This window comes from Cladosporium halotolerans (genome assembly GCF_011745625.1).
Source record: "Cladosporium halotolerans strain TM138-S3 chromosome Unknown Sca50, whole genome shotgun sequence".
Classification (NCBI taxonomy): domain Eukaryota; kingdom Fungi; phylum Ascomycota; class Dothideomycetes; order Cladosporiales; family Cladosporiaceae; genus Cladosporium; species Cladosporium halotolerans.
In genome coordinates, this window is record NW_027191501.1 from 21090 (window position 1) to 41769 (window position 20680).

The window sequence follows — 20680 nt, forward strand, 5'->3', positions numbered from 1 at the left end:
GCGGCGACGAAGCAGGCGATGTAGGCGGGGCGGGCGGTGTGGTTTTCGTGGGTGAGGGATTCGAAGATTTGGATCCAGAGTTCGAGGGGGAGGCGGCGGGGTGGGGGTTTGATGGTGGTGCGTTGGGTGAGTGTTTGTTGATATTGCGGTTGGAGTGGTGGGAAGTTGTCTTGGAGAGAGAGGTTCTGCATTAGTTGGTCCATGTTGAAGATGATGGCGGCGGTGCGGAGGAGATGAGATGTTGGATGGCTTGTTGTGTTGTTGGGTTGCAGCTGGCGGAGGGTGTTTGACGTTGCGCGCGAAAAGGAAGGCCGGCGTTGTCGGCGACGGGTCTTCACTGCAATCTGTCCGTGGGAAAGTGAAAGGGGTATGAGCGGCAAATATGTGAATTCTCGAGTCGGCTGTTATCTTCCGTGCAAACACCAAGCTCCCACTCCCACTTATTTCTTCACGGAACGTGTCGTGCTACCATCCGCTCTAAACCCTCACAACCAGACCACACCACGGAGAGAACTCCACACCATCTCCCGTCCCCAGCCATCCGCCTCTCCCCTAATCAGGCTTCGCCTTATCCGCCCAACTCGGCACAACCCCCCTGCAAACCCGCACATACTCCTCCCACCTGGTCCTATCCTCCACGACGCCCTCGCCCGTCCAAAACATCGTCCACCCGCTCCCCGGAATCGTCCAGCTCCCACTAGCCCGCTCAAAATACCACTTGTTAACCGGATTGTCCACCCTGCTTCGCCAGCAGACTCCATGAGGAAAGCACGTGCGCGCCATGGCCTGGAAGACGATGTCCGCGACGCCCGCGGAGCCCTGGGATGTCTGGGCGACGGCGAACTTGTCGAGGTAGGGGACGGGATTGGCGGAGCCGGGGGGTTGCTCCCAGGTGAGGATTGCGCCGCCCTCGTAGTCGCCGGCTATGATGAGGCCGGCGGTGCGGCCGGCGATGCGGGAGAGGTAGTGGTCGACGTCGAGCTTGCGGCGGAAGGAGTCTTCGATGAGGGCGACGAGGCGGGGGAGGTTGATGCGGGGGTCGGTGCGAAGGTTGAGTGGGCTGGGCGTGTTGGGTGCGGGCGCGGGCCAGCCGATCCAGCGGTCCGCGGAGGGGATGATCGTGAGCGGCATGCCTTTTTTAACGAGGGTGGCGGTGGGACGGGAGGGGGATGGAGAGGTGTCGGGGGAGGGCAGGCGGGCGAGAGGCAGGGAGGAAGAGACCAGGGGTTTGTTGGTGAGAAGGTTGTGGATTAGGGTGTTTTTTTGCTGGCGCGTGCCGGTACGGATGGGCTCGCCTTGGGTGCGGCCGCGGGAGGAGATGGCGGCTTCTTCGGGCGTGATGATGAGGGCAGAGGAGGCGGAGGGCAGCATTGCGAGGCATTGGCGGGTAATGTCAAGGTTGGCGTGGTGTTGGCGGTATTGTGCTGCGGGGTTGCCGGTGTTGCCGTTTAGGAGTTCTTTGCTGATGGAGTCGAATTCTTGCTCCAGGTTGATGAAGATGTGGGCGCCGTCTCCGCGGTCCTTGCTAGGGATTCCGCCGACTGGATCGAGCATGATGATGCGATCCAGGGATACCGGGTCGGGATATTCTGCGTGGCTGCCAACTTCAGGCGAAGCGCCTTGGCCTGACAGCTGGGCAGTCAGGGCTCGCATGACCTCGGCGAGATTTGTTGAGGTCAAGTGTCCAGAGTTGGAATAAGCAAGGGTAGGGACGATGGTGACTGCACCTCGCTTGAGCGGGTGCAGCAGAAGCTGAGGCATCGACACAATTGCACCAGTCCCGCCCAAGGAGTCAGCCATGTCCGCACAGCTCATGGCGTCTGGCACGAAACGTGCACCCTCAGGACTATGGTTGGAAATAGCCTTGACCAAGCGATCGCCTTGTTCGGTGAGCATGTCCCTCCTAGCGTGCAGGTCCTGGTGATGCACATCGCCCAGATCTACGCAGTCAATGGCGAGCAAAATGCGCATGTCCAAGCGGACGAGCTGGGACAGTGTGGCGGCCAGTCCGTCCAGAAGGCCATCGTCCAGACTCTCAGGTGACCGCAGTGATGCCAATGCAGTGTGCATAGGCTTAGGCTTGTTGGCAACCTTCTCCGGAACGAGCTCTCTGGTGAACTGAGGAGTGTCTGCTATTGACCTCGCTGGAGCATAGAGTCCGCCCAAGTTGACGCCCATCCGATCGACGCGGTCCTGATCACGGCGGTGTCGGGCATTTCGTTCGTCCTGTGGCGATGGTCTCGCAGGTGCTGGCTTCGGTTCCTTGAATCGAGACAGATACTGCTTTGCGTCTCGCTTGGTGGCGTTGGCAGTCAAGACGTGCATGAACAAGTCTCTGGACACGCGGGGATCCTCGTCCACGCGGGCGGCGGGCGGCTTGCCATTGCTGCGAGGACCAGCGGCGTTGCCAAATTGGCGGGATGATTCGTAGGCGGTGAGGCCGGCGACGGTCTTCTTAAGTGCCCCGAACGCGCTTGCCTTTCCAGACGCCAACATAGAGGTAGTCATTTTCCATGCCTAGAGCGCGGGCGGATTCTCGTGGGTGAGTGGTGAAGTGAAGACAGAGCGAGGCGCCTCAGGAAGCCGAGTCACGCTAGGTGCAAAGAAACGCGGTGCACGGCGCAGGATGAGCCATTAATGCCCAGGGTCGGTGAGGGCGGGCGAGCGGTGCTGCAGACGACGCTGCGTGATTTTATCAGGGCGGTTAGTCAGAAGTCAGAGGCAGAGCAGAAACACTGCAGGGCTATGGAGGTGCGAATGCTGTATAAGGTACCTTCGGCGTCAGGCGCAAGCAGTAAACGCGGCTTGCATGAGCGATAACTCGATAGGTGACACATCTTTGCGTGGGAATGCGACGCCTATCAATCGCCGGCATCGGCGGAGACGGCAACAAGGCCGTTTTGTGTCGCGCGCATCGGCCAGTCGCCCGTCTCTGCCCTACGCAGCCATCGTTATATAAAGAAACGGCGCTCCCGCAGATCTCACGGCGTCTCGAGTCCCACGCCTCGCTGCCTTCGGCCTAATAACCTCCATCAGAGTCTGAGGGCAGAAAATGCTGCTGCTTAGGCCGGGCGTGTTTTGCTTCGGCTAGTGCCGGCTGCCCTGACCAGAGACGCCGAATGGCGAGACAAAGCGCCGACAGCACGAATTCTCATGCCACCCAGGTAGGACCTCATCCCACTTCTGCCCTGCCCTCCCCTCCCCTCCTCTGCCCCTCCACACTCCCAGTCACACATCCGCAAACACCTCCCACCATGTCCCACCTCTCGTCGCGCGCCCCGCGCCAGCCGCCGGCGGTCATGGACAGCATCCTGGAGAACATCGGCCAAACGCCTCTGGTCCGCCTAAACCGCATCCCGGAGTCGCTGGGCGTCGACTGCAAAATCTACGCCAAGTGCGAGTTCTTCAACGCCGGCGGCTCCGTCAAGGACCGCATCGCCCTGCGCATGGTCGAAGCCGCCGAGAAGGAGGGCCGCATCCGGCCCGGACACAGCGTGCTGATCGAGCCCACGAGCGGCAACACGGGCATTGGCCTCGCCCTCGTCGGCGCCGTCAAGGGCTACCGCACCATCATCACCCTGCCGGAGAAGATGAGCAGCGAGAAGGTCTCCGTCCTGAAAGCCCTGGGCGCCGAGATCATCCGCACGCCGACCAGCGCCGCCTGGGACGCCCCGGAGAGCCACATTGGCGTCGCGCGCCGGCTGGAGAAGGAGATTCCCGGCGGCGTCATCCTGGACCAGTACGCGAACCCGAACAACCCGCTCGCGCACGAGATGGGAACCGCGGAGGAGATCTGCGAGCAAGTGTCGAAGGTCGAGGGCAAGTTCGCGGCGCTCGTGGCTGGCGCCGGCACCGGCGGCACCATCACTGGCCTCTCGCGCGGCATCCGCAAGCACCACGGAAAGGACGTCAAGATCGTCGCCGCAGACCCCATGGGCTCAATCCTGGCCGTGCCCGCCAGCCTGAACGACGAGGGCAAGGACAAGCCGTACAAGGTCGAGGGCATCGGCTACGACTTCATCCCGGACGTGCTGGCGCAGAACGAAGTCGACACGTGGTACAAGACCAACGACGTCGACAGCTTCTACTGGGCGCGCCGGCTGATCCGCGAGGAGGGCCTGCTGTGCGGCGGCTCCGCGGGTTCCGCCATGAGCGCCTGCGTGCAGGCCATCAAGGGCCTGAACCTCGGCAAGGGCGACGCGATCGTCGTCATCCTCCCCGACAGCATCCGCTCGTACCTCTCCAAGTTCGTCGACGACGACTGGCTCGCCGCCAACGACCTCCTCCCGCCTTCTCCCCCTCTCACCGCCCCCGTCACCCCGGACCTGCAGCCCGCCGACGCCGCGGGCCAGGAGAAGAAACTCGCCGCCCCCAACGGCCACACCCCCACCAAGCAGCCCAAGAAGGGCGACTACGCCAACCACACCGTGTCCGACCTGCGCCTCAAACCCATCCAGACAATCCCCCTCACGGCCTCCGTCGACGACGCCGTCGAGCTCATGCGCGACAAAGGCTTCGACCAGATCCCCGTCACGTCCTCGAAATCCACCCGCCTCGTCGGCATGGTCACGCTGGGCAACTGCCTGTCGTACCTCTCGTCCGGCCGCGTGCAGGTCTCCTCGCCCGTGTCCGAGGTCATGTTCAGCTTCTCGAAGCTCGACGAGGTCAAGCCGCTGGAGAAGTTCCCGGCGCTGACGGAGGGCGACGAGAGCAAGAGGCAGTTCGTCGAGGTCACGATGCGCACGCCGCTGGAGGTGCTGGCGCGGTTTTTCGAGTGGAATGCCGCGGCGGTCATCACGGAGAGGGACAGCGAGGGGGCGGGCGCGGGCGTTGGGGGTTTGAGGGCGGTCGCGGTTGCGACGAAGGTCGATTTGTTGACTTGGTTGGTTAGGCAGGGGAGGCTGCAGAGTGCGCAGAAGTAGAGGCTGTCGATGGTGGTGGGGTTTACGTTGGGTAATGAGCCAAGAGCAGCGCAGGGCATTCACGAGCATGGCGTTTTTTTCTTTTGTTTTTCATGGGTGGATGGGTAGGTATTGCATATGTGCATTTGGGGCGGAGGGCTCTCAACAACCCCTCCCTGGTCTGGGAATCCGTATAGACACGTTGATAGATTTATTTTTTCTCCAGATTGCATCGAATCGAAAGTGGTCTGAGCGCAAAGCAAAGCGGATCTTACACTTCACTTCACTGCGCCCCGCTTCTTGGGTCTCACGTGACTGGGCGCACAGACGCAGGCGGTGAAGCGGTGCCTGCCTCGCTGCCTGGCTTCCCGGTATCAGGTGTCCTGGATCACAGCTCTTGACTTCACAGTCCTTCTCTAGGCAAACTCCGATCTCTGCGCAACTATTCCCATTGCCAAATCATCATGGGCGCCATGCCATCTGCGCCACAAATGCCGGGAGAGAGGCGGGCTGTCCCTCAATCCGGTCAGTCATCCATGCAGGACACCAAGAAAGACCTTCCCATCGAGCTCTGGATGCAGATCCTAGACATCGTCGCTGCGATTCCGGATTCTCGCCTTCTCACTCGCCCTCACGTCGTCCTGGAGTACGAGGAGCACCTCACGACCATAGACCTCGGCTTCCGCGCTTCTAACACCGGCGAGCAAACTGATCATTACATCAAAACAGCGAAGGCTGAGCTCGGAGCAGCGATGATCATCCAGCGCCTCGAAAGGCGCTCCTGGCTCCTCACCCGTGCCTACTACCAGATCAATACCCGCATCCGCGCCGCCGCCGTCAAGGTGCGCCTCTCGGGCCGCCTGCTGACCGCCAGCCGTCGGTTCATCTACACCGTCGACCACCAGCGCCGCGTGCGTCCCCGTTCCGTGGACCTAGCAAGCTGCTCCAAAACCGTCCCGCGCATGCCGCCATGTACGGTCTTCGAGCTCCCGCCCTGGCCTCTCAGCAGAAGCCGCGACGAGTACTTCAGGTCGTTCCGCCTGCTGTTTAAGTTTCTCGAGCCGTATGGCATCGACAACCGCAAGACGCTGCCGCCCTTCATAGGCACCGAGGTAGGCGAGGCTCTTTTCTTTCAGAGCGACGTCAAAATCTTGGTCCCTGGCATGCATTGGGAGGACTACCCCGGAGGGTGTCCGAGAGCCTACCGCGTCGCTCTTGCCTGCGATGTTGCGAGGATGCTTCGCGAGCTCTGGACTAGGCATGGAACGAGGTTTGCATGTGAGCACTGCACGGTCGAAGTGATCTAGGTCTGTGCAGTGCGATGAGCTGGAGGCTCATCATGTACCCTGCGGTAACCCCGCCGGCAGCGACATTGCGCGAAGGAGGCTTTTCTTTCATTTGGCTTGATAAGCAGGCAGTTGGCAACAGCTTCTGGGATGCAGGGTTTTTGCTGCAGGGAACTGTATTCGCAGCAGTATAGTAGTGTTGATAGCTTTATTGAGACCCGAGCTGAGCGAAAAGCAATGTTCATGCGCGCGGCGACGCAATCTGCTCTATGTATGCAGGGTCTTTCGCGGCTGAGGGCATCTTAAATTCCAGTCTCTAGGAACCTTGAGTATCGTTCCTTTCGGAATCCAACCAAAAGCATCGTCGACACCCAGTCTACGTTCTGCTCAGACACAACACCGCCGTCGACTGCACTCGCAACTCCACCACGGCAATCGCAAAAAAATCACTGATTTTACCAACTACATCATTTATCGACAAACTCCGACGTCTCTGCAAACGCAGCCTGTCGATCATTTGGAACGACGCCTCCGAGATCCCCTGCCACATGGACTTCCCGGTCGAGATCTGGATGCGCGTCTTCGAACTACTGGAGCCTGACGACTACATGGTGATCAGACACCGCGAACGTATGCTCAACAAGTACAACGAGGTTTTCGACGAGCATGACCGCCTCACCGCTGCAGAGGTGATGGGCAACGATCGTGAGGCGGCGGAAGTCGAAATGAATGCGGCCGGCGAGCTACCGATTTTCGAACGGCGCGCCTGGATACGTACCAGGATCTTTTACGAGATCAACCGCAACAGTCGGGCAGCGGCGCTCAAGAGTCGCCTGTCGTGGCGCCTGTTGAACAACTCCTGGAATCCACTTCAACTGACGCTCCAACCGGACTCGTTGCCCGACTCGCCGGTACTGACCAACAATTGGACTCGAGACAGCAGCAGGCTTCGATCGTACGCGGTGATCGCGCTTGGTTCTTTCCTGGTCTTGGAGGAGCTCGAGCGCCAATTTTCCGAACCCGTCAATTATTTCCAGTACTTGATCGACCCTGGGAGCCACGGCGAAAAGTTCTGTTGTGTGGATACCACATCCAAACAGACCTACCCGCTCCGTGATATTCTCTTGGAGAGTGAGCATGTGGTAATCTTGTCGCCTTGCCGAGCTTCGGATGAAGGGGATTACCACCCGCACTGGTATCAACTATACGTCGTCGGGCTTATGAAAGGCGCGGTGAGGCAATTTTGGGCGGAGAAGGGGATTCGGTATCGGACTGTGGAGCTCTGGGAGTGAAGCGTACACTCTGTCATGGATGGCGAGAATGATGTGTGCGCTTGGTTGTGAGCATCTCTAAGCCCTGTGGCTGGTAGAGGGATTTGGCGAACGGAGCAGACTGCAATGTGAGGGACGGCGAGAGGGCTTGAGCTATGAAGTGGGAGAAATGGATCGATTGCCTACAGTCGCTCCCCCATCGGGACTACTGACAATGAGGAGCGAATACGGATGTCGAGAATGGTGTGCACGTTCTATAGACTATCAACATTAGAAGAAAAGTTGATTTCAGTTCACGCAGACGTGCACGGTCAGAGAAACTAATCTCGCTTTGCCTAAAGCCGTATTGGATTCCGAACCATTGAAGTCAGCGCTTTTCACCGTGTCTTCCTCCTTCCTTCCGCGAGTCACATGACGTCGACCGACGGCCTCACTCAACATCAGCTTCGTCAATCACTACCTCGATTTTACCAACAACATCACAACCTGGTTTTAACAGTAACAATACGAGCTGCCGCACCGCAATGCTCGCCAAAATGGATTTGCCAGTCGAGATCTGGATGTGCGTCTTCGAGTTACTGGAGCCTGACGACTACATGGTGGTGCGCGCTGAAGTCCTCTTGGAGTACATAAAAGTACACAACGAAGAGCAGACACACGACGAGTGCATGATCCCAGCTGTCGAGAAAAAAGCGATGAGCAAGCTGCCAGCCTTCGAGCAGCGCACCTGGGTGAAGACCAGAGTTTACTATGCGATCAGTCAAAACAGCCGCGCTGCTGCTGTGAAGATGCGGCTGTCGAAACGCTTGCTGTTGAGCTCGTGGCGCGAATGGGATCTGTTCCTACACCCGATGGACGAAGGCATGCACAAACGTGCCCTGAAAAACATGCCTACTCGAACCATCAACAGACTCCGCTCGTACGTTGCCATCCAACTCACTCACAAGTCGGCCAAGATGGACCTTCAGCAGGAGCTGAGAGGTTTCCCCGAGTACTTTACCAGGTACATAGACCCTGGCGCTTATAGCTTTCGACGGTCTCGCTGGACCATGTGGGAACCAAAGGCCCAAAAGTATGCATTCGTCGACCTTCTCATGGAAAGCGAGCACATTGTGCTTCTAGCACCTGAAGCACCCCCTAGGAACGAAAACGCGGATTGGTTCCCTCTGCGTCTCGCAACTCTCGCACAGGAAGTGGTGAGGCAGTTCTGGGCCGACAAAGGATTTCAAAATCGGACCGTCGAGGTCTTCGATAATGTCACTGTGCCAGACGACTTTGACTATGCTTCTGAGTAAGGCTCCAAAGAATAAAGTCTGAGCAGAAGGAAACAACGTCAACGATTGCATCTGATACTTGCGCCCTTCAGCAAGGCGATCATGGATGCTGGCGAGCAGCACAGATCGTTCGCCTTCGCTCGCCAGCGGGACAGCATGGGCGGATGACTTGAGAAGAAACCGGAGGTGGGGACAAACTCTGCAATGCGTGCTTTTCGCTCGATGGAAAATGAATTGAGTGGGATGAGCCCCGAGGCGGATAGATAGGCGTGCCGAGAAGGGCTTTGCTGCAGTAAGTCTAGATACCAAGCTCCACAAACCGATTGCCTTTCACTGTGCCTTCTTCCCACGAACCACCTGACGTTGGCCTACAGCCTCATTGAGCCTGCCGAGCATGTCTACCGCCATGAATACAGCTGCGATGAAAGTTAGCTCACTGACTCTGAGAGGCCGGGGTATGCATAGAGAGCAAAACATACACAAAGCCAGATACGGCACATAAAGCTTCCCCAGCTCGATCTTCTGCGCGCTCTGGAACTCGCTCCAGCTGAGATAGTCCGCAATGCATGTAGCCGTCGTGACAGCGGTTTGAACAGCGTACACTAGCAGGTGGACTGGCACTTTCGGGTCGTCTGTGAAGTCATCGTCAATATCTGATCAGCTCCTCCGGCATGAATGGGCACGTACTCCTAATCAACGCCCCAATAGCCCAGAAAGACAGCGGGACGTGGTAGATCAACTCCATGTACATGTACATGTTGAACCACGCAGGTGGCTGCGTGAAGAAGCGGTCCGCGTACGTCGTAATGTACCATTCTCGGAGCGTGGTGATGAACTGTGGCTTGTAGGCCGCTGGATATAGAGGTGCGAGGTCCACGCCTTTGGTAGTAGGTTAGTAATCTGGAGGGCTGTTGCGCTCGGAGAGACGCGTCAATGACTTACAGAACAGGACGGGGACGTGTATGATGAAGAAAACCAAGTATAGGAGGTCGCGTTTCCGCGAGAAGATGCTTGTTGGGTTCGCCATCGTGTTGATCCTCTTCAAAATATGATCTTCGCACGAGACTTCAATGTTCTAGAGTGGCGTTTGTGTTCGAGCAATGCGACCAGCAAAAAGGGATGGCTTCACGGCGGCCTGAGGTTGGCTTCAGGGTTGGCTTCATCGGCCTGAGGATCTGCGTTCAGCCGCTAGCGCCCGAGGGCAGCTCAAGCGCTGTGATTGGTTGGTGAGGGTGCATATGCTCACCTACTCGAGACATCTTTCTAGTACTCCATGTAGCGCTCAAATAATTTGCACAGTCTTTTTCTATACGTTTAATGAAGTCAAAGGTAGTCGATGGCAACGCCTTGTTCAATAGATTTGGTATTATGAGAGTGAATTAACGGCTTGAAGCCATACCGAAAGTCACCACCAAAAGCTTCATTGTGCAGTCTATCTTGCCGCCAGTTAATATCCTCCTTTGAAAAGCGAAAGGCATGACCTTCCGGGGCCTGGCATTTCCAAGACAGGGATGAAGGCAACCTCCCCTTTTCAGACACCGTCCACTTTGTAAGACATATTCGTAATCCCAGCCGCAGCGTAATTGGAACACCCGGCGACCGGGCGCTCTCGAAGAATGGACGCAGGAGGCATTATGACCATCGGATCGCCACTGCAATCGTCGGAGTTGAAGAAAGCCAAGTCTATCGTGGCGGATATGTCAGTAAGAAGTAGGTCCTCTTTTAAAGGGAGCCGAAGAGTTCACTAACACTGGTCGGGGCCGTCCTCGTCCTCTGGACGGACCATGAGCGACTGGTCATGACCCCAGTCGTAGAGGTCGTATTTCTGGAACATTAAGATGTCAGGGCTTGAATTGAAGTTTTAGATGGCTATTCTACAGCGTACCATACAGCCATGAGAATCAACCCTCTCAGGGAACACCAGTATCTCCGTGTCCGACACTCTGCTGCCGGTGATGGTGCACTTATCGCCGAGCCAGATGTGGAAGCGAAACGCACTCGCAGTGGTAGCCGAAGAAAAGAAGGCAGCCAAAAGCCTAAAAGCATGCATGATTCAATATGCAAAGGAACGTTTTGGAACCGTTCTGCGGGCCGCCTCGATGCGAACGTGTTTGCGGATGGTGAAGATCGGCGCGCAGGCGGGCAAGCTGGAGGTAAATGTAGGCGACCGATCAATTTCGATGGGGCGGCAGTTTGCATTCTTCATGACGGCATGAGCTGCCAGGATCGGTGCCGGCTGTCTGGTATACCTCCTGTCATCGTTCCGGCGGTGGGACACCGCGCTTCGAAGAGCCGCGGTGTTACAGTGTTCTTCTCGTTCGGGCTGGGCGGGGGTTCTCCGAATCTTGCTGCCCATCCCTTTCGGGCTTGCCCGGCCGCTTTCGCTTCTTCTGCTTGACTTGAGGCTTCTTGGCGGGCGCATGAGTCTTGGGCTCGGTCTTGCGCAGGCCTAGACGCTTGTCTGCTTCGTTGTAGCCATAGTGGGAAACATCGACTTTCTCGTACCATGCGCGGTCCAGAGCCTTGCAAGTACTAAGCAAGCGCTTGCGTAGCTTTTTGAACTCAATATGCCGCTCAGGGATAGTTTCTGCCTTTTTCTCCAGATCATCGAATGGATCGGCTGCCAAATTCAGAATCTCGATGTGCGCAATATTCAAATCGTGGAAGTGGCCCCGGATGCGCGCACTCGCAAAGGCCTGGATTGTTGCGTCAAGCTCTGACACCGGATCTTTCGGCCGGGCGGACGGCGCTGAGCGCTCGCAGCCCTGTCCAAGTTGCGTAAATTCCTGTTGATCAGTCTCTGTCGTGAAATCGATCACTTCATCTCCGGTCAGGTCAACCATGACTTTCTTGCGTCCTCCCTGCGCGGCAGGATTGGACTCAGGAGTGATCGGCGGTGTCATCATACTGCCAATCCCTCGATTTACATTCTTTGTCGAAGCGAGAGCTTCCAGCCCCTTCCTGAAATCATCGACGAACGGCCTGAGAGCCCTGAAATACCTCCGAAAGGCCTCGTAATCCTTGACCTCCGCGTTGCTCCTGACAAGCTCCTCAACTGTGATAGCAATATCCTTCCACACACCAGTATGGCCAGGAAACGTGATGCTGAACTTCCCGCCCCTTTCTCCAGCATTCAAGTTCCGGATTCTGCGTATCGGGTCGGTAAGAAAAGCCGTCATGTGCATGCGAGAGAGCTCGCCGGGCTGGATGTACTTGTTTTCATGGATGACATCTTTCTTGATGCGGAAGCCTGCCCAGACATCTGCAGTGGTCATTTGGCGCTCGTTGGGATCGTTGGGCAGGATGATTGTGATGCGGATAGTCAAAGAGCGGAGGCGGTGGTCCGGTGGTATGCGATCGACGAAGGCGAATAGCACGTCTTGGACGGCGCAGACGGATACTGGGTCGTTGCCGGTGGAGATGTCGATTTCCAGGTCTCTCGTCATTTCCAAGGGGTCTAGGAAAGAGCTCTCGGCGATGCCGTCTAGATAGAGCGTGTTTGCTGGGCGAGGGTTGCCGTTAACGATCTGGCGAAAGCTCAACCAGGCTCTCGAACCTTTGTCGCTCCAGCCACCGATAGATGCTTTGTATGAATGTGCTCTGTCGTTCAGCGCGTCTTGGACGCTGATTTGGTGAGCCATTTTGAGCGTCGTAATTCCTGGGACTTCTGGCGTCGTTTGACCAACCGGTGAGAGGCGGCTCTCTCTTCACGACATCGACCAAGATGCGCTTATAAAGCGGTACCATCTTTGTGAAGTGTTGCGCGCGCGCCGCGCGGCCGTTCAAATTCACTTTCGCCACGAAGCTGTGAAGCTGGCCGTCGCGACCACTTTGTCTTCCTTATTGGAGCAAGCGACGCTCGACATTCACTCAGACATGTCTTCCGTGGGCTCAAGCCCCAGGTCGCCGGCGTCCAGAGCACTCCTACCGTCCGCTTTCACTTTGCTCAGAAGCTCCTTTGCGCGTGACCGCTCTGCAGCAGCCTTTTCGCGATATTGCGCGACTCGGACGCGATCTTGATAATCGCTTGGGGTGGATTCTCTGTCAATAGCTTCGGGGCCACTTCCACTGCGAGGGCGGGTACCGCTCGAAGCTAAAGACACGTAGAGGTCGGAGAGCCAGATTCCCATCATGCCTCGCAGGTGCAACAGTGGCTCGCTGATGTCGTAAGGTGGGCTCAGCAGTAGCTGATCGAGGCGGTCTTTGATTGGCATGATGTCTTCGATCTCGCGAATTGTGAGATCTTGGTCATTGGAAGAAGGTGATGGCGAGTCGCTGCGGTCACTCGCGTCGTCGCTTGCGATGCTGTGAGGCGACGATCTACGGTTCCTGGAGGCTTCGTCTCGCAGGTGTTTGTAGCGAGCCTGGACTTCGTACACCCAGACGTTGAACAGCGCTGGATAGAATACTCTGGCATTGACCGTGTGCTGTGTGTGAGGCGTGTAGGGGTACTGCAAGATCAGGCGCTCATAATACTCCCGCGCGAGCTTAAAGCCTTCGTCAGAAACCTGAGTCTCCCAGTGATTCGGCTCTGCAATGCCTTCAACGTCTTGTGATAGCAATGATTCATCATCTTCTGCTCGCCTTGCAGCCTGAGCAGCTGCCTCGTTGCGTCTGCTTTGCTCGCGCCTCATGAGAATCTCAGCGCCGATACCCCATCGTCCATGCTGCCTAACATCGATGCCGAGTCCACCGACCTCAGTGCGTGCCAGCAAGCCCCATGCTCGAGACGCACGCTCCCAATCTCCCTTGAGCATGCATCGATGTAAGATGGCAGCGAGATTGTCCAGGTGCCTGCGTTTCAAGGACGTCGACTCATCCTCAGCTGCCTTCTTCGGGACATACAGAGGCGGTTTCACCGCTGCAAGCTCCTCTTCAGACGACCTTTTCGGGCGCTCTGCAGATTTGACAGGGGCGTGAGGGAATGGGTGGCGCGGCAAAGGCTGCTCGCGCGAAAGGCCAGCTACGTGGAAAGGATCAGTCTTGTTCACGGGAGCAGAGGTTAGGGCTTTTTTGGGCGTCGAGGCATCGGAATCGGAAGATTGGTCTGACGACGAAGCGTCGCTGTCCGTCTCGTCGTTTTCTTCCCGCTTGCGCTTCCTGGCCTCGCGCTTCTGCTCGCGTGCGAGAAGAGGCTGCTTGCTTTTCGTCGGCCTGTAGGGCGGCGCAAACGTGGGCATGGTGCCGGGTTGAAACAATCAGGTGTCAGGCGGAGACAGGCCACGGGAGGCGATTGCCATGTATTAAGGCGCGGATAATCCTGTTATGCCTTGGTTGCGTTTCATGTGCTGCAGCGACCGGCAAACGACAGGCTTACGGTGGCGTGCGGTGACTTGGAAGCTCCTTGCAACACCTGAGCCCCACCATGTGTGGTGTTTGATCTCAGGTTGTCTGGCCCTACGCCCTCATGTTGTGTTGGCTCCGGTAATATGTGAAGCCGAAGGAGCGCTGAAAATAGCGATCGCTTGTATAAGGCAGCTGTCTCGAGTGAACCCTAAGAAAATCGGCGCTACCACGCGACACGTCCAATCACCGAACCCCGAGAGGCGATCTGCGACTGGGGCCCTCAGAAGTAGCAATAATCTTCTCGGGTCAAACGGGGAATTCGAGGTGTCAAAGCTGCTGCAGAGATGCACATGAAACGCAGGCGGACTCATTTGGCAACGACTGCCTGCTTACGAGATAAGGTACCTTGCTGAAAGCTGGTTTGCTAATCTCAATTCGTTCGATTGACTTCACGTGGACCAGTTGGAATTAATGGATGTCAGGAGAATCTGACTGCTGACGCCTCACGAGGTCTGTTCAGAGCCAGTGATACCCGGGTGGGGATTGTGACTTCCTAGGCAGAAGAGGTGGGAGTTTGCATGGTACACGGCTATTGTACTTTGTCATTGCTAGACTATGTATTTAATTAACAACATCGAAAACTCCGATTCAACACAGCAATCAATCTGTGAGATGCCCGGCACCACCGCCTTCCGGGCAGTTCTGAGACAGCGTCAGCACGCAGGGCCGAGGCCGTCAAAACGGCCGATTAGCGGCCTGAGGTATGACTGCATAGCGTACAACGGCCGCCCACGCCGTCACCCAGCCGGGCGGCGCGCGCGCTCAACTAAGGTAACGGAACTGACTGTGAGGCCTTGCGCGGGTGATCACGACTACCGACTCCGTGGTACGGCACGCCTGCTGCCAACAACGTCCTTGCCTACCTACCTCTTCCTCTCTCCGCCCTCCTCCATCCACCTTCCGCCGTCTCACCTTAGTCACCTGTGCTCTCGTTACCTTCGCCAGCGACTCGACACGCCGCCGCCCACGCGCCCGCATGCACAGCTGACCGGTCTACCTGCGCCCAAGCCTATCACTACACCCTCACCACCCACCGCCCTCGCTATTCTCAGCCTTCCGCATACTTCACTTCTGCCGCCCGCCCTTCGTTCATAACCATCTGCTGCGACTCCGATCCGCGGCGGCCAAGAGGAGGTTACGATTCTGAGGCGGATATACCGCGAGGACATGCAGTGACCGGCCAACGGACATGGGTCAGGGCGCTTCACAGCCTCTCCGGGGCGACAACCAGGCTCCCGCGCCCGCTGCAAATAACACCAGCAGCCCTCAGCGCCGAAGACATTCCTCATTTGGAAACCTCCTCCGCTCACAGGAGCCGCAGAGGAGCAACGAAGATGACGACAATCTGCTGAGCGGACCGCCTCGGCGGCGGATGCCTATACGCTCTGGTAGCACTAACAGGCTCTCGCGCTTATTGAATCCATCCGCCATGACTCCTCCCAGTGACGCGGGTCCGTCACGGCGCTCTACACTACAGAGGTCGCGCACTACAATATCCAACTTGTTTCGCAGAGACGATGCTGCGCCTGCCGACAGCCGCCCGCCGACTTCGAGGAGCGTGCTCCACGACCGAGCGTCCTACGTACAAAACCCGCCGGTTAATGACGAAGACGCCGAATACCTTGCCCCGAGACTTCCATCGCTCGACCGTAGCTCTACCTTTGAACAAGACCTGTTTGATTCTGAGCAAGGAAATGAGCAACCGCCGAGATCATCAGGCTCACATCGCCTGCCTAATATGCGCTTTAATGCCCTACGCCCAGACCGACCGTTCAGACACATCACATCCTCACTCAGGCGGCGGAGATCGCCTCCGCCACACGCTCTCCGACGGCCCGCTGGTGGGGAGGATCAAGCGACAATGCTGAGCCGACTGTTGAGTGTAGCTGCTGCTGCAACTGCCGCCACTCTTATGGGCGACGATCACCACGCTCTTAGTGAAGCCCGAGGGTTGACCGGAGGCACGGGTATTGGCGAAGTTGGTGGGAACGGCGAAGACGGCAGTTTCGACGGATTCTTGAGGGCGCTTCAGAACGGAAGAATTGCATCGGCTTTGAGGCAAGGAGGCGAGTCCCAGGAAAATGGAGAAGGAGGTCAGTCTGGGCCCTTGAACTTCTTCCGGATGTTCCGATTTGGAGCTTCGGGGGCGACCTCAGGACCAGAAAATCAAGAGCGCCCCGGTTCGCAGGGTGAAGGATCCAACAACTCGGATCATCGCATGGTGCCCATCATCATCGTTGGCATCCGCTCAATATCGCCGAACTCGAACTCTGCAGCAGGCGGAGTCGACGAGCTGCCGCCGTTCATTGATGCTCTTGGCCACTTTCCTTCACCTCTACCGGCACACGCGCTTGGCGCACATGGCCATGACAGTATTGATTCCATCCTTCGCCCGCCGCAAAATGGTACGAGTTTCCGACACAGGAGGCGAGCCAGCATGGGCGGCCTTGGCATGGGACGCAGCCGGATCAACGACAGATATGACGACCAGCGAGACCATCGCTCACCTGACCGGCGACGCGAAAGGCCTTGGAGCGTTGCTAGCTCCAGCTCAAATGCCGAACCAAGACCGCCACCCGCAACGCCAGCCTCACCAAGCCCTGAGCTCAGCCGTATCTCTAGTAGAAATACCACACCGTCTCACTCACGACCCGCGTCATTTGTCGCAAATAGCATCCGCGACTTTGCCTCAGATTCGCGCCGCAACAGCGCCTTGCACCGCTCCACCACGAGCCCACTATCAAGTCACACAGAAGAAAGCGGATCGCTTCATTCCACCCGATCGAGCGACAATCTGCTTGCCCAGTCCCGTGACTCAGAGCCATACCGCGGTCACCGCCGATCGGACACCGCACCAAACATTCATTACCCTCGGTTTGCGTCGGGTCATCCCCGCCGCAACGGCGTAGTCGAGCCTGACAACCTACCTTCGCTGTCACGGTCGTCCTCTGGTAACGCAACAGATGGCAATGCGAGCGCCAATAATGAGGAACGTAACAGCGACAGTCGCAGCTGGATCATCTACGTTCTTGGCGGTTCTTACCCAGAGAATCATCCCATCCTTACGACACCAAGTCTGTTCACAGAGAACCCAACCTACGAAGACATGATGCTACTCTCGACCTTACTGGGGCCCGCTAAAGCACCAGTGGCAAGCGAGGACGATGTCCAGTCTGCTGGTGGCCTCTATGAGATCGTTGTAGTGGAGTCACCCCCGGAGCAAGAGAATGTTACCATTGTCACTCCCGAACGTCTCATGGCAGTCGTCAACCCTGAGACCAAGGGCGAAAACGATCCGGAAAGAGTTTCCCTCGAACTCGGACATCGCTGCCTTGTCTGTCTTTGTGACTTCGAAGTCAAGGAGACGGCGCGTCGACTTGCAAAGTGTGGCCACCTGTTCCACAAGGAGTGCATCGATCATGTAAGTGCGATACAAATCTTTCAGCCTGTCGTAAATAGCTAACAACTCTCCAGTGGCTCACACAAGGCCGGAACTCGTGCCCACTCTGTCGTGGACAAGGTGTCAACGAAAAGGACAAAGCGGCGTCGTCAGAGACGGACAGCCCAGAAGACGTATCGCCGGCATCCCCGCCAGCGCCCGAGGCGACCGCGGTGTGAGATGTCCGTTCGCGGTACCACACTATTCACTATACCACTGCCCCCGAATACTTCTCTTTATAATATTTCGAGCGTTGCCGGCTTTGCCCGGCTTTCTTTCCTACTATCACTTGGCGTTCTAGGCACAATCGCCCATTTGTGCCGGGCTGGGCAGATTGAGCTGGGGTCGGTATGTCAATATGGGGACATTAGCGAGCGTGGGCTGGAACGGGATGAATTGACGACCACCATTTCTACTATTTGTGCTCGCCAGTGCGAGCGCTTGAAGGGGATCGCAAGAGGGGCAGACGTAGCGTGTTTTCGGCGGTTCCCCCCAGAAAGGACATTCGCGTGATCCAATAACAATGATTCTGGTCTCCCCCTCACTAGAAGTACCTCCATTGGACTTTCCACTCACGCCATATCTCATCGACCCTGACGTTGTGAAGTAGATCTGCATGGCGACGGGTGTACCCGAGGCTGCATGGCGCTATCGATAGCACCCTGCTTGGCAAAAAAGTTCGCCAGAGCAGAGCGGGTGATTGCGCATTTTCAGGTTCGCCGCCTCTTTGGCCCTCTCCACTCCGCCTTCACATCCCTCCCACCCGGTGTTACACTCCCCCCACAACACCGCAAAGATGAAGACGACATGGAAGGATATCGCGCCGGTGCCGACGTCGCAGGAGTTCCTGGACATCGTCCTGTCGCGCACCCAGCGCCGCCTGCCGACGCAGATTCGCTCTGGCTTCCAGATCACCCGTATCAGAGCCTTCTACATGCGCAAGGTCAAATACACCGCAGAGACTTTCGGAGAGAAGCTGTCTGCCATCCTGGACGGCTTCCCTAGACTCGCCGACATCCACCCATTCCACAAGGATCTGCTGAACACCCTTTACGATGCCGACCACTTCCGCATTGCGCTGGGCCAGTGCAACACGGCGAAGAGCTTGATCGAGACGGTGGCCAGAGATTACGTGCGTCTGATCAAGTACGGCCAGAGCTTGTTCCAGTGCAAGCAGCTCAAGCGCGCCGCGCTCGGTCGCATGGCCACCATCTGCAAGAGGCTGAAGGACCCTCTCCTCTACCTGGACCAGGTCAGGCAGCACTTGGGCCGTCTGCCGTCTATCGACCCGAACACCCGCACCCTCCTCATCTGCGGCTACCCCAACGTCGGCAAGTCTTCTTTCCTGAAGAACATCTCCCGCGCGGACGTGGACGTGCAGCCGTACGCCTTCACCACGAAGAGTCTGTTCGTGGGCCACTTCGACTACAAGATGCTGCGTTTCCAGGCCATCGACACCCCCGGTATCCTGGACCACCCGCTTGAAGAGATGAACACTATTGAGATGCAGTCCATCACCGCCATTGCGCATTTGAGGAGTGCGATCTGCTACTTCATGGATTTGAGCGAGCAGTGCGGCTACAGCGTGCACGCGCAGATGGCGCTGTTCCGCAGCATCAAGCCGCTTTTCGCCAACAAGCTTGTCTTCATTGTTGTCAACAAGATTGACGTGACTAGGCCTGAGGATCTGGATGAGGCTACCCAGCTCGAGCTGAAGGAGCTGCTGAACATGGGCAATGTGGAGCTGCTGCAGACTTCTTGCGCGACCACCGAGGGTCTCATGAACGTCAGGAACGCCGTCTGCGACCGCCTGCTGGCTGAGAGGAACGCCGCGAAGCTGAAGGCCGGTACCAACGCTTCTGGCGAGGTCACTGGCCGTCTCGGCGATGTCCTGAAGAGAATTCACGTTGCGCAGCCGATCGGCGGCGTCACTCGCGAGACTTACATTCCCGACGCCGTCAAGGACAAGATCAAGTACGACAAGGACGACCCCAACCGCCCCAAGCTTATGCGCGATATCGAGGAGGAAGAGGGCGGCGCTGGCGTGTTCAACATCAACTTGCGCGACAAGTACCTGCTGGAGAACGACGAGTGGAAGAACGACCGCATCCCGGAGTACTTCGAGGGCAAGAATGTCTACGACTTCATCGACCCGGACATCGACGCCAAGCTTGCCGCTCTCGAAGAGGAGGAGTCGCGTCTTGCGGAGGAGGGCTACTACGACGACGAGGAAGAGGAGGAGCTCGAGGACGCGGACGAGGCCGACATCAAATACAAGGCCGACCTGATCCGCGAGAAGAGGCAGTTGATCAGGAACGAGAACAAGATGCGCAAGTCCCTCAAGAACAAGGCCATCATCCCCAGAAACAAGAAGAATGTCGACCTCAACACAATGCAGGCCGGCCTCGAGAACGCCGGCTACGACACCTCCGCCATCGAGGAGCGCGCCCGCAACGCCTCCAGGCCCTCCAGGCCCCGCAGCCGCGCCGCCACCGAGGACAGCGCCATGGACGTCGACTCCACCCCTCAAGAGCGCCTGCGCAGCAAGTCTCGCGTCCAGTCGAGATCCGCTGCTTCCAACCGCAACGCCACCGGTATCACCGACGGCAAGGCGCAGGAGAAGGCCGCCAAGCTGGCCAAGCTTGTCCAGCGCCAGCGTAACCGCATGGCCAGGCAGGGTGATGCCGACCACAGGGAGACCGCCAGTAAGGCTAAGTGGCTGCTTGCTGGCAAGCGTGGTATGGGCAGCACCAGGAGTCGTTAAGACATTTCGCTCCGTCCTGGTGTGGATTTGTGCCGGATTAGGTTGCCTTACGAGAGCTGCTAAGTGATTTTTCTAAAACTCAGCGTGCATGGCGTTTTGGACGGCGTTTTGGCGGAGTCTTGACACGAATGATTGAACGGGTTGCTGGCTCGGGATCGAGAGCCTTGAAAGTCTACATAGATTGCAATGTAATTTTCTCTTGACTGCATGCCATTGTTCGCTCCGTCAATCAATTTTGCACGACCGAATATCATAATTCGGAGTCCTTTTCGCACCTGTCGTCAGCGACAAATCTTTGGGTTTTGGAATTGCATTTCGGAGCCAGGCCCACGGCCCACCGCCTCCGAAACAATGATGTAACAGTCGAGGCCCTGCCAGACTTTCCATCATCATGAAGTG

General features: G+C 57.5%; 7 protein-coding genes across 7 annotated transcripts; 3 read left to right on the top strand and 4 right to left on the bottom strand.

The window, feature by feature from the left end:
• Nucleotides 1-552: 552 nt before the first annotated feature.
• WHR41_08841 (uncharacterized protein) lies at nucleotides 553-2508 on the bottom strand (the record flags this gene model as incomplete). Its single annotated transcript, XM_069377445.1, has 1 exon — nucleotides 553-2508. One exon carries the CDS (start codon nucleotides 2506-2508, stop codon nucleotides 553-555), a length of 1956 nt encoding a protein of 651 aa, XP_069225555.1.
• Nucleotides 2509-3254: 746 nt separating this feature from the next.
• Nucleotides 3255-4922, top strand: WHR41_08842 (uncharacterized protein; the record flags this gene model as incomplete). Its single annotated transcript, XM_069377446.1, has 1 exon — nucleotides 3255-4922. The coding sequence occupies one exon, from the start codon at nucleotides 3255-3257 to the stop codon at nucleotides 4920-4922; it is 1668 nt and encodes a 555-aa protein (XP_069225552.1).
• Nucleotides 4923-8918: 3996 nt separating this feature from the next.
• Nucleotides 8919-9836, bottom strand: WHR41_08843 (uncharacterized protein). The gene is made up of 4 exons (XM_069377447.1): nucleotides 9675-9836; nucleotides 9420-9611; nucleotides 9212-9364; nucleotides 8919-9148 (listed from the first exon to the last, which is right to left on the bottom strand). The coding sequence occupies exons 1-4, from the start codon at nucleotides 9757-9759 to the stop codon at nucleotides 9063-9065; spliced, it is 516 nt and encodes a 171-aa protein (XP_069225553.1). The 5' UTR covers nucleotides 9760-9836; the 3' UTR covers nucleotides 8919-9062.
• Nucleotides 9837-10065: 229 nt separating this feature from the next.
• Nucleotides 10066-11663, bottom strand: WHR41_08844 (uncharacterized protein). Its single transcript, XM_069377448.1, has 3 exons — nucleotides 10618-11663; nucleotides 10482-10557; nucleotides 10066-10415 (listed from the first exon to the last, which is right to left on the bottom strand). Exons 1-3 carry the CDS (start codon nucleotides 10780-10782, stop codon nucleotides 10264-10266), a joined length of 393 nt encoding a protein of 130 aa, XP_069225558.1. The 5' UTR covers nucleotides 10783-11663; the 3' UTR covers nucleotides 10066-10263.
• Nucleotides 11664-12598: 935 nt separating this feature from the next.
• Nucleotides 12599-13912, bottom strand: WHR41_08845 (uncharacterized protein; the record flags this gene model as incomplete). The annotated part of the gene is made up of 1 exon (XM_069377449.1): nucleotides 12599-13912. The coding sequence occupies one exon, from the start codon at nucleotides 13910-13912 to the stop codon at nucleotides 12599-12601; it is 1314 nt and encodes a 437-aa protein (XP_069225559.1).
• A 911-nt stretch (nucleotides 13913-14823) lies between these two features.
• On the top strand, nucleotides 14824-18067 carry WHR41_08846 (uncharacterized protein). Its single transcript, XM_069377450.1, has 2 exons — nucleotides 14824-17499; nucleotides 17553-18067. The coding sequence occupies exons 1-2, from the start codon at nucleotides 15268-15270 to the stop codon at nucleotides 17694-17696; spliced, it is 2376 nt and encodes a 791-aa protein (XP_069225556.1). The 5' UTR covers nucleotides 14824-15267; the 3' UTR covers nucleotides 17697-18067.
• Nucleotides 18068-18313: 246 nt separating this feature from the next.
• On the top strand, nucleotides 18314-20281 carry WHR41_08847 (uncharacterized protein; the record flags this gene model as incomplete). The annotated part of the gene is made up of 1 exon (XM_069377451.1): nucleotides 18314-20281. The coding sequence occupies one exon, from the start codon at nucleotides 18314-18316 to the stop codon at nucleotides 20279-20281; it is 1968 nt and encodes a 655-aa protein (XP_069225557.1).
• Nucleotides 20282-20680: the final 399 nt, after the last annotated feature.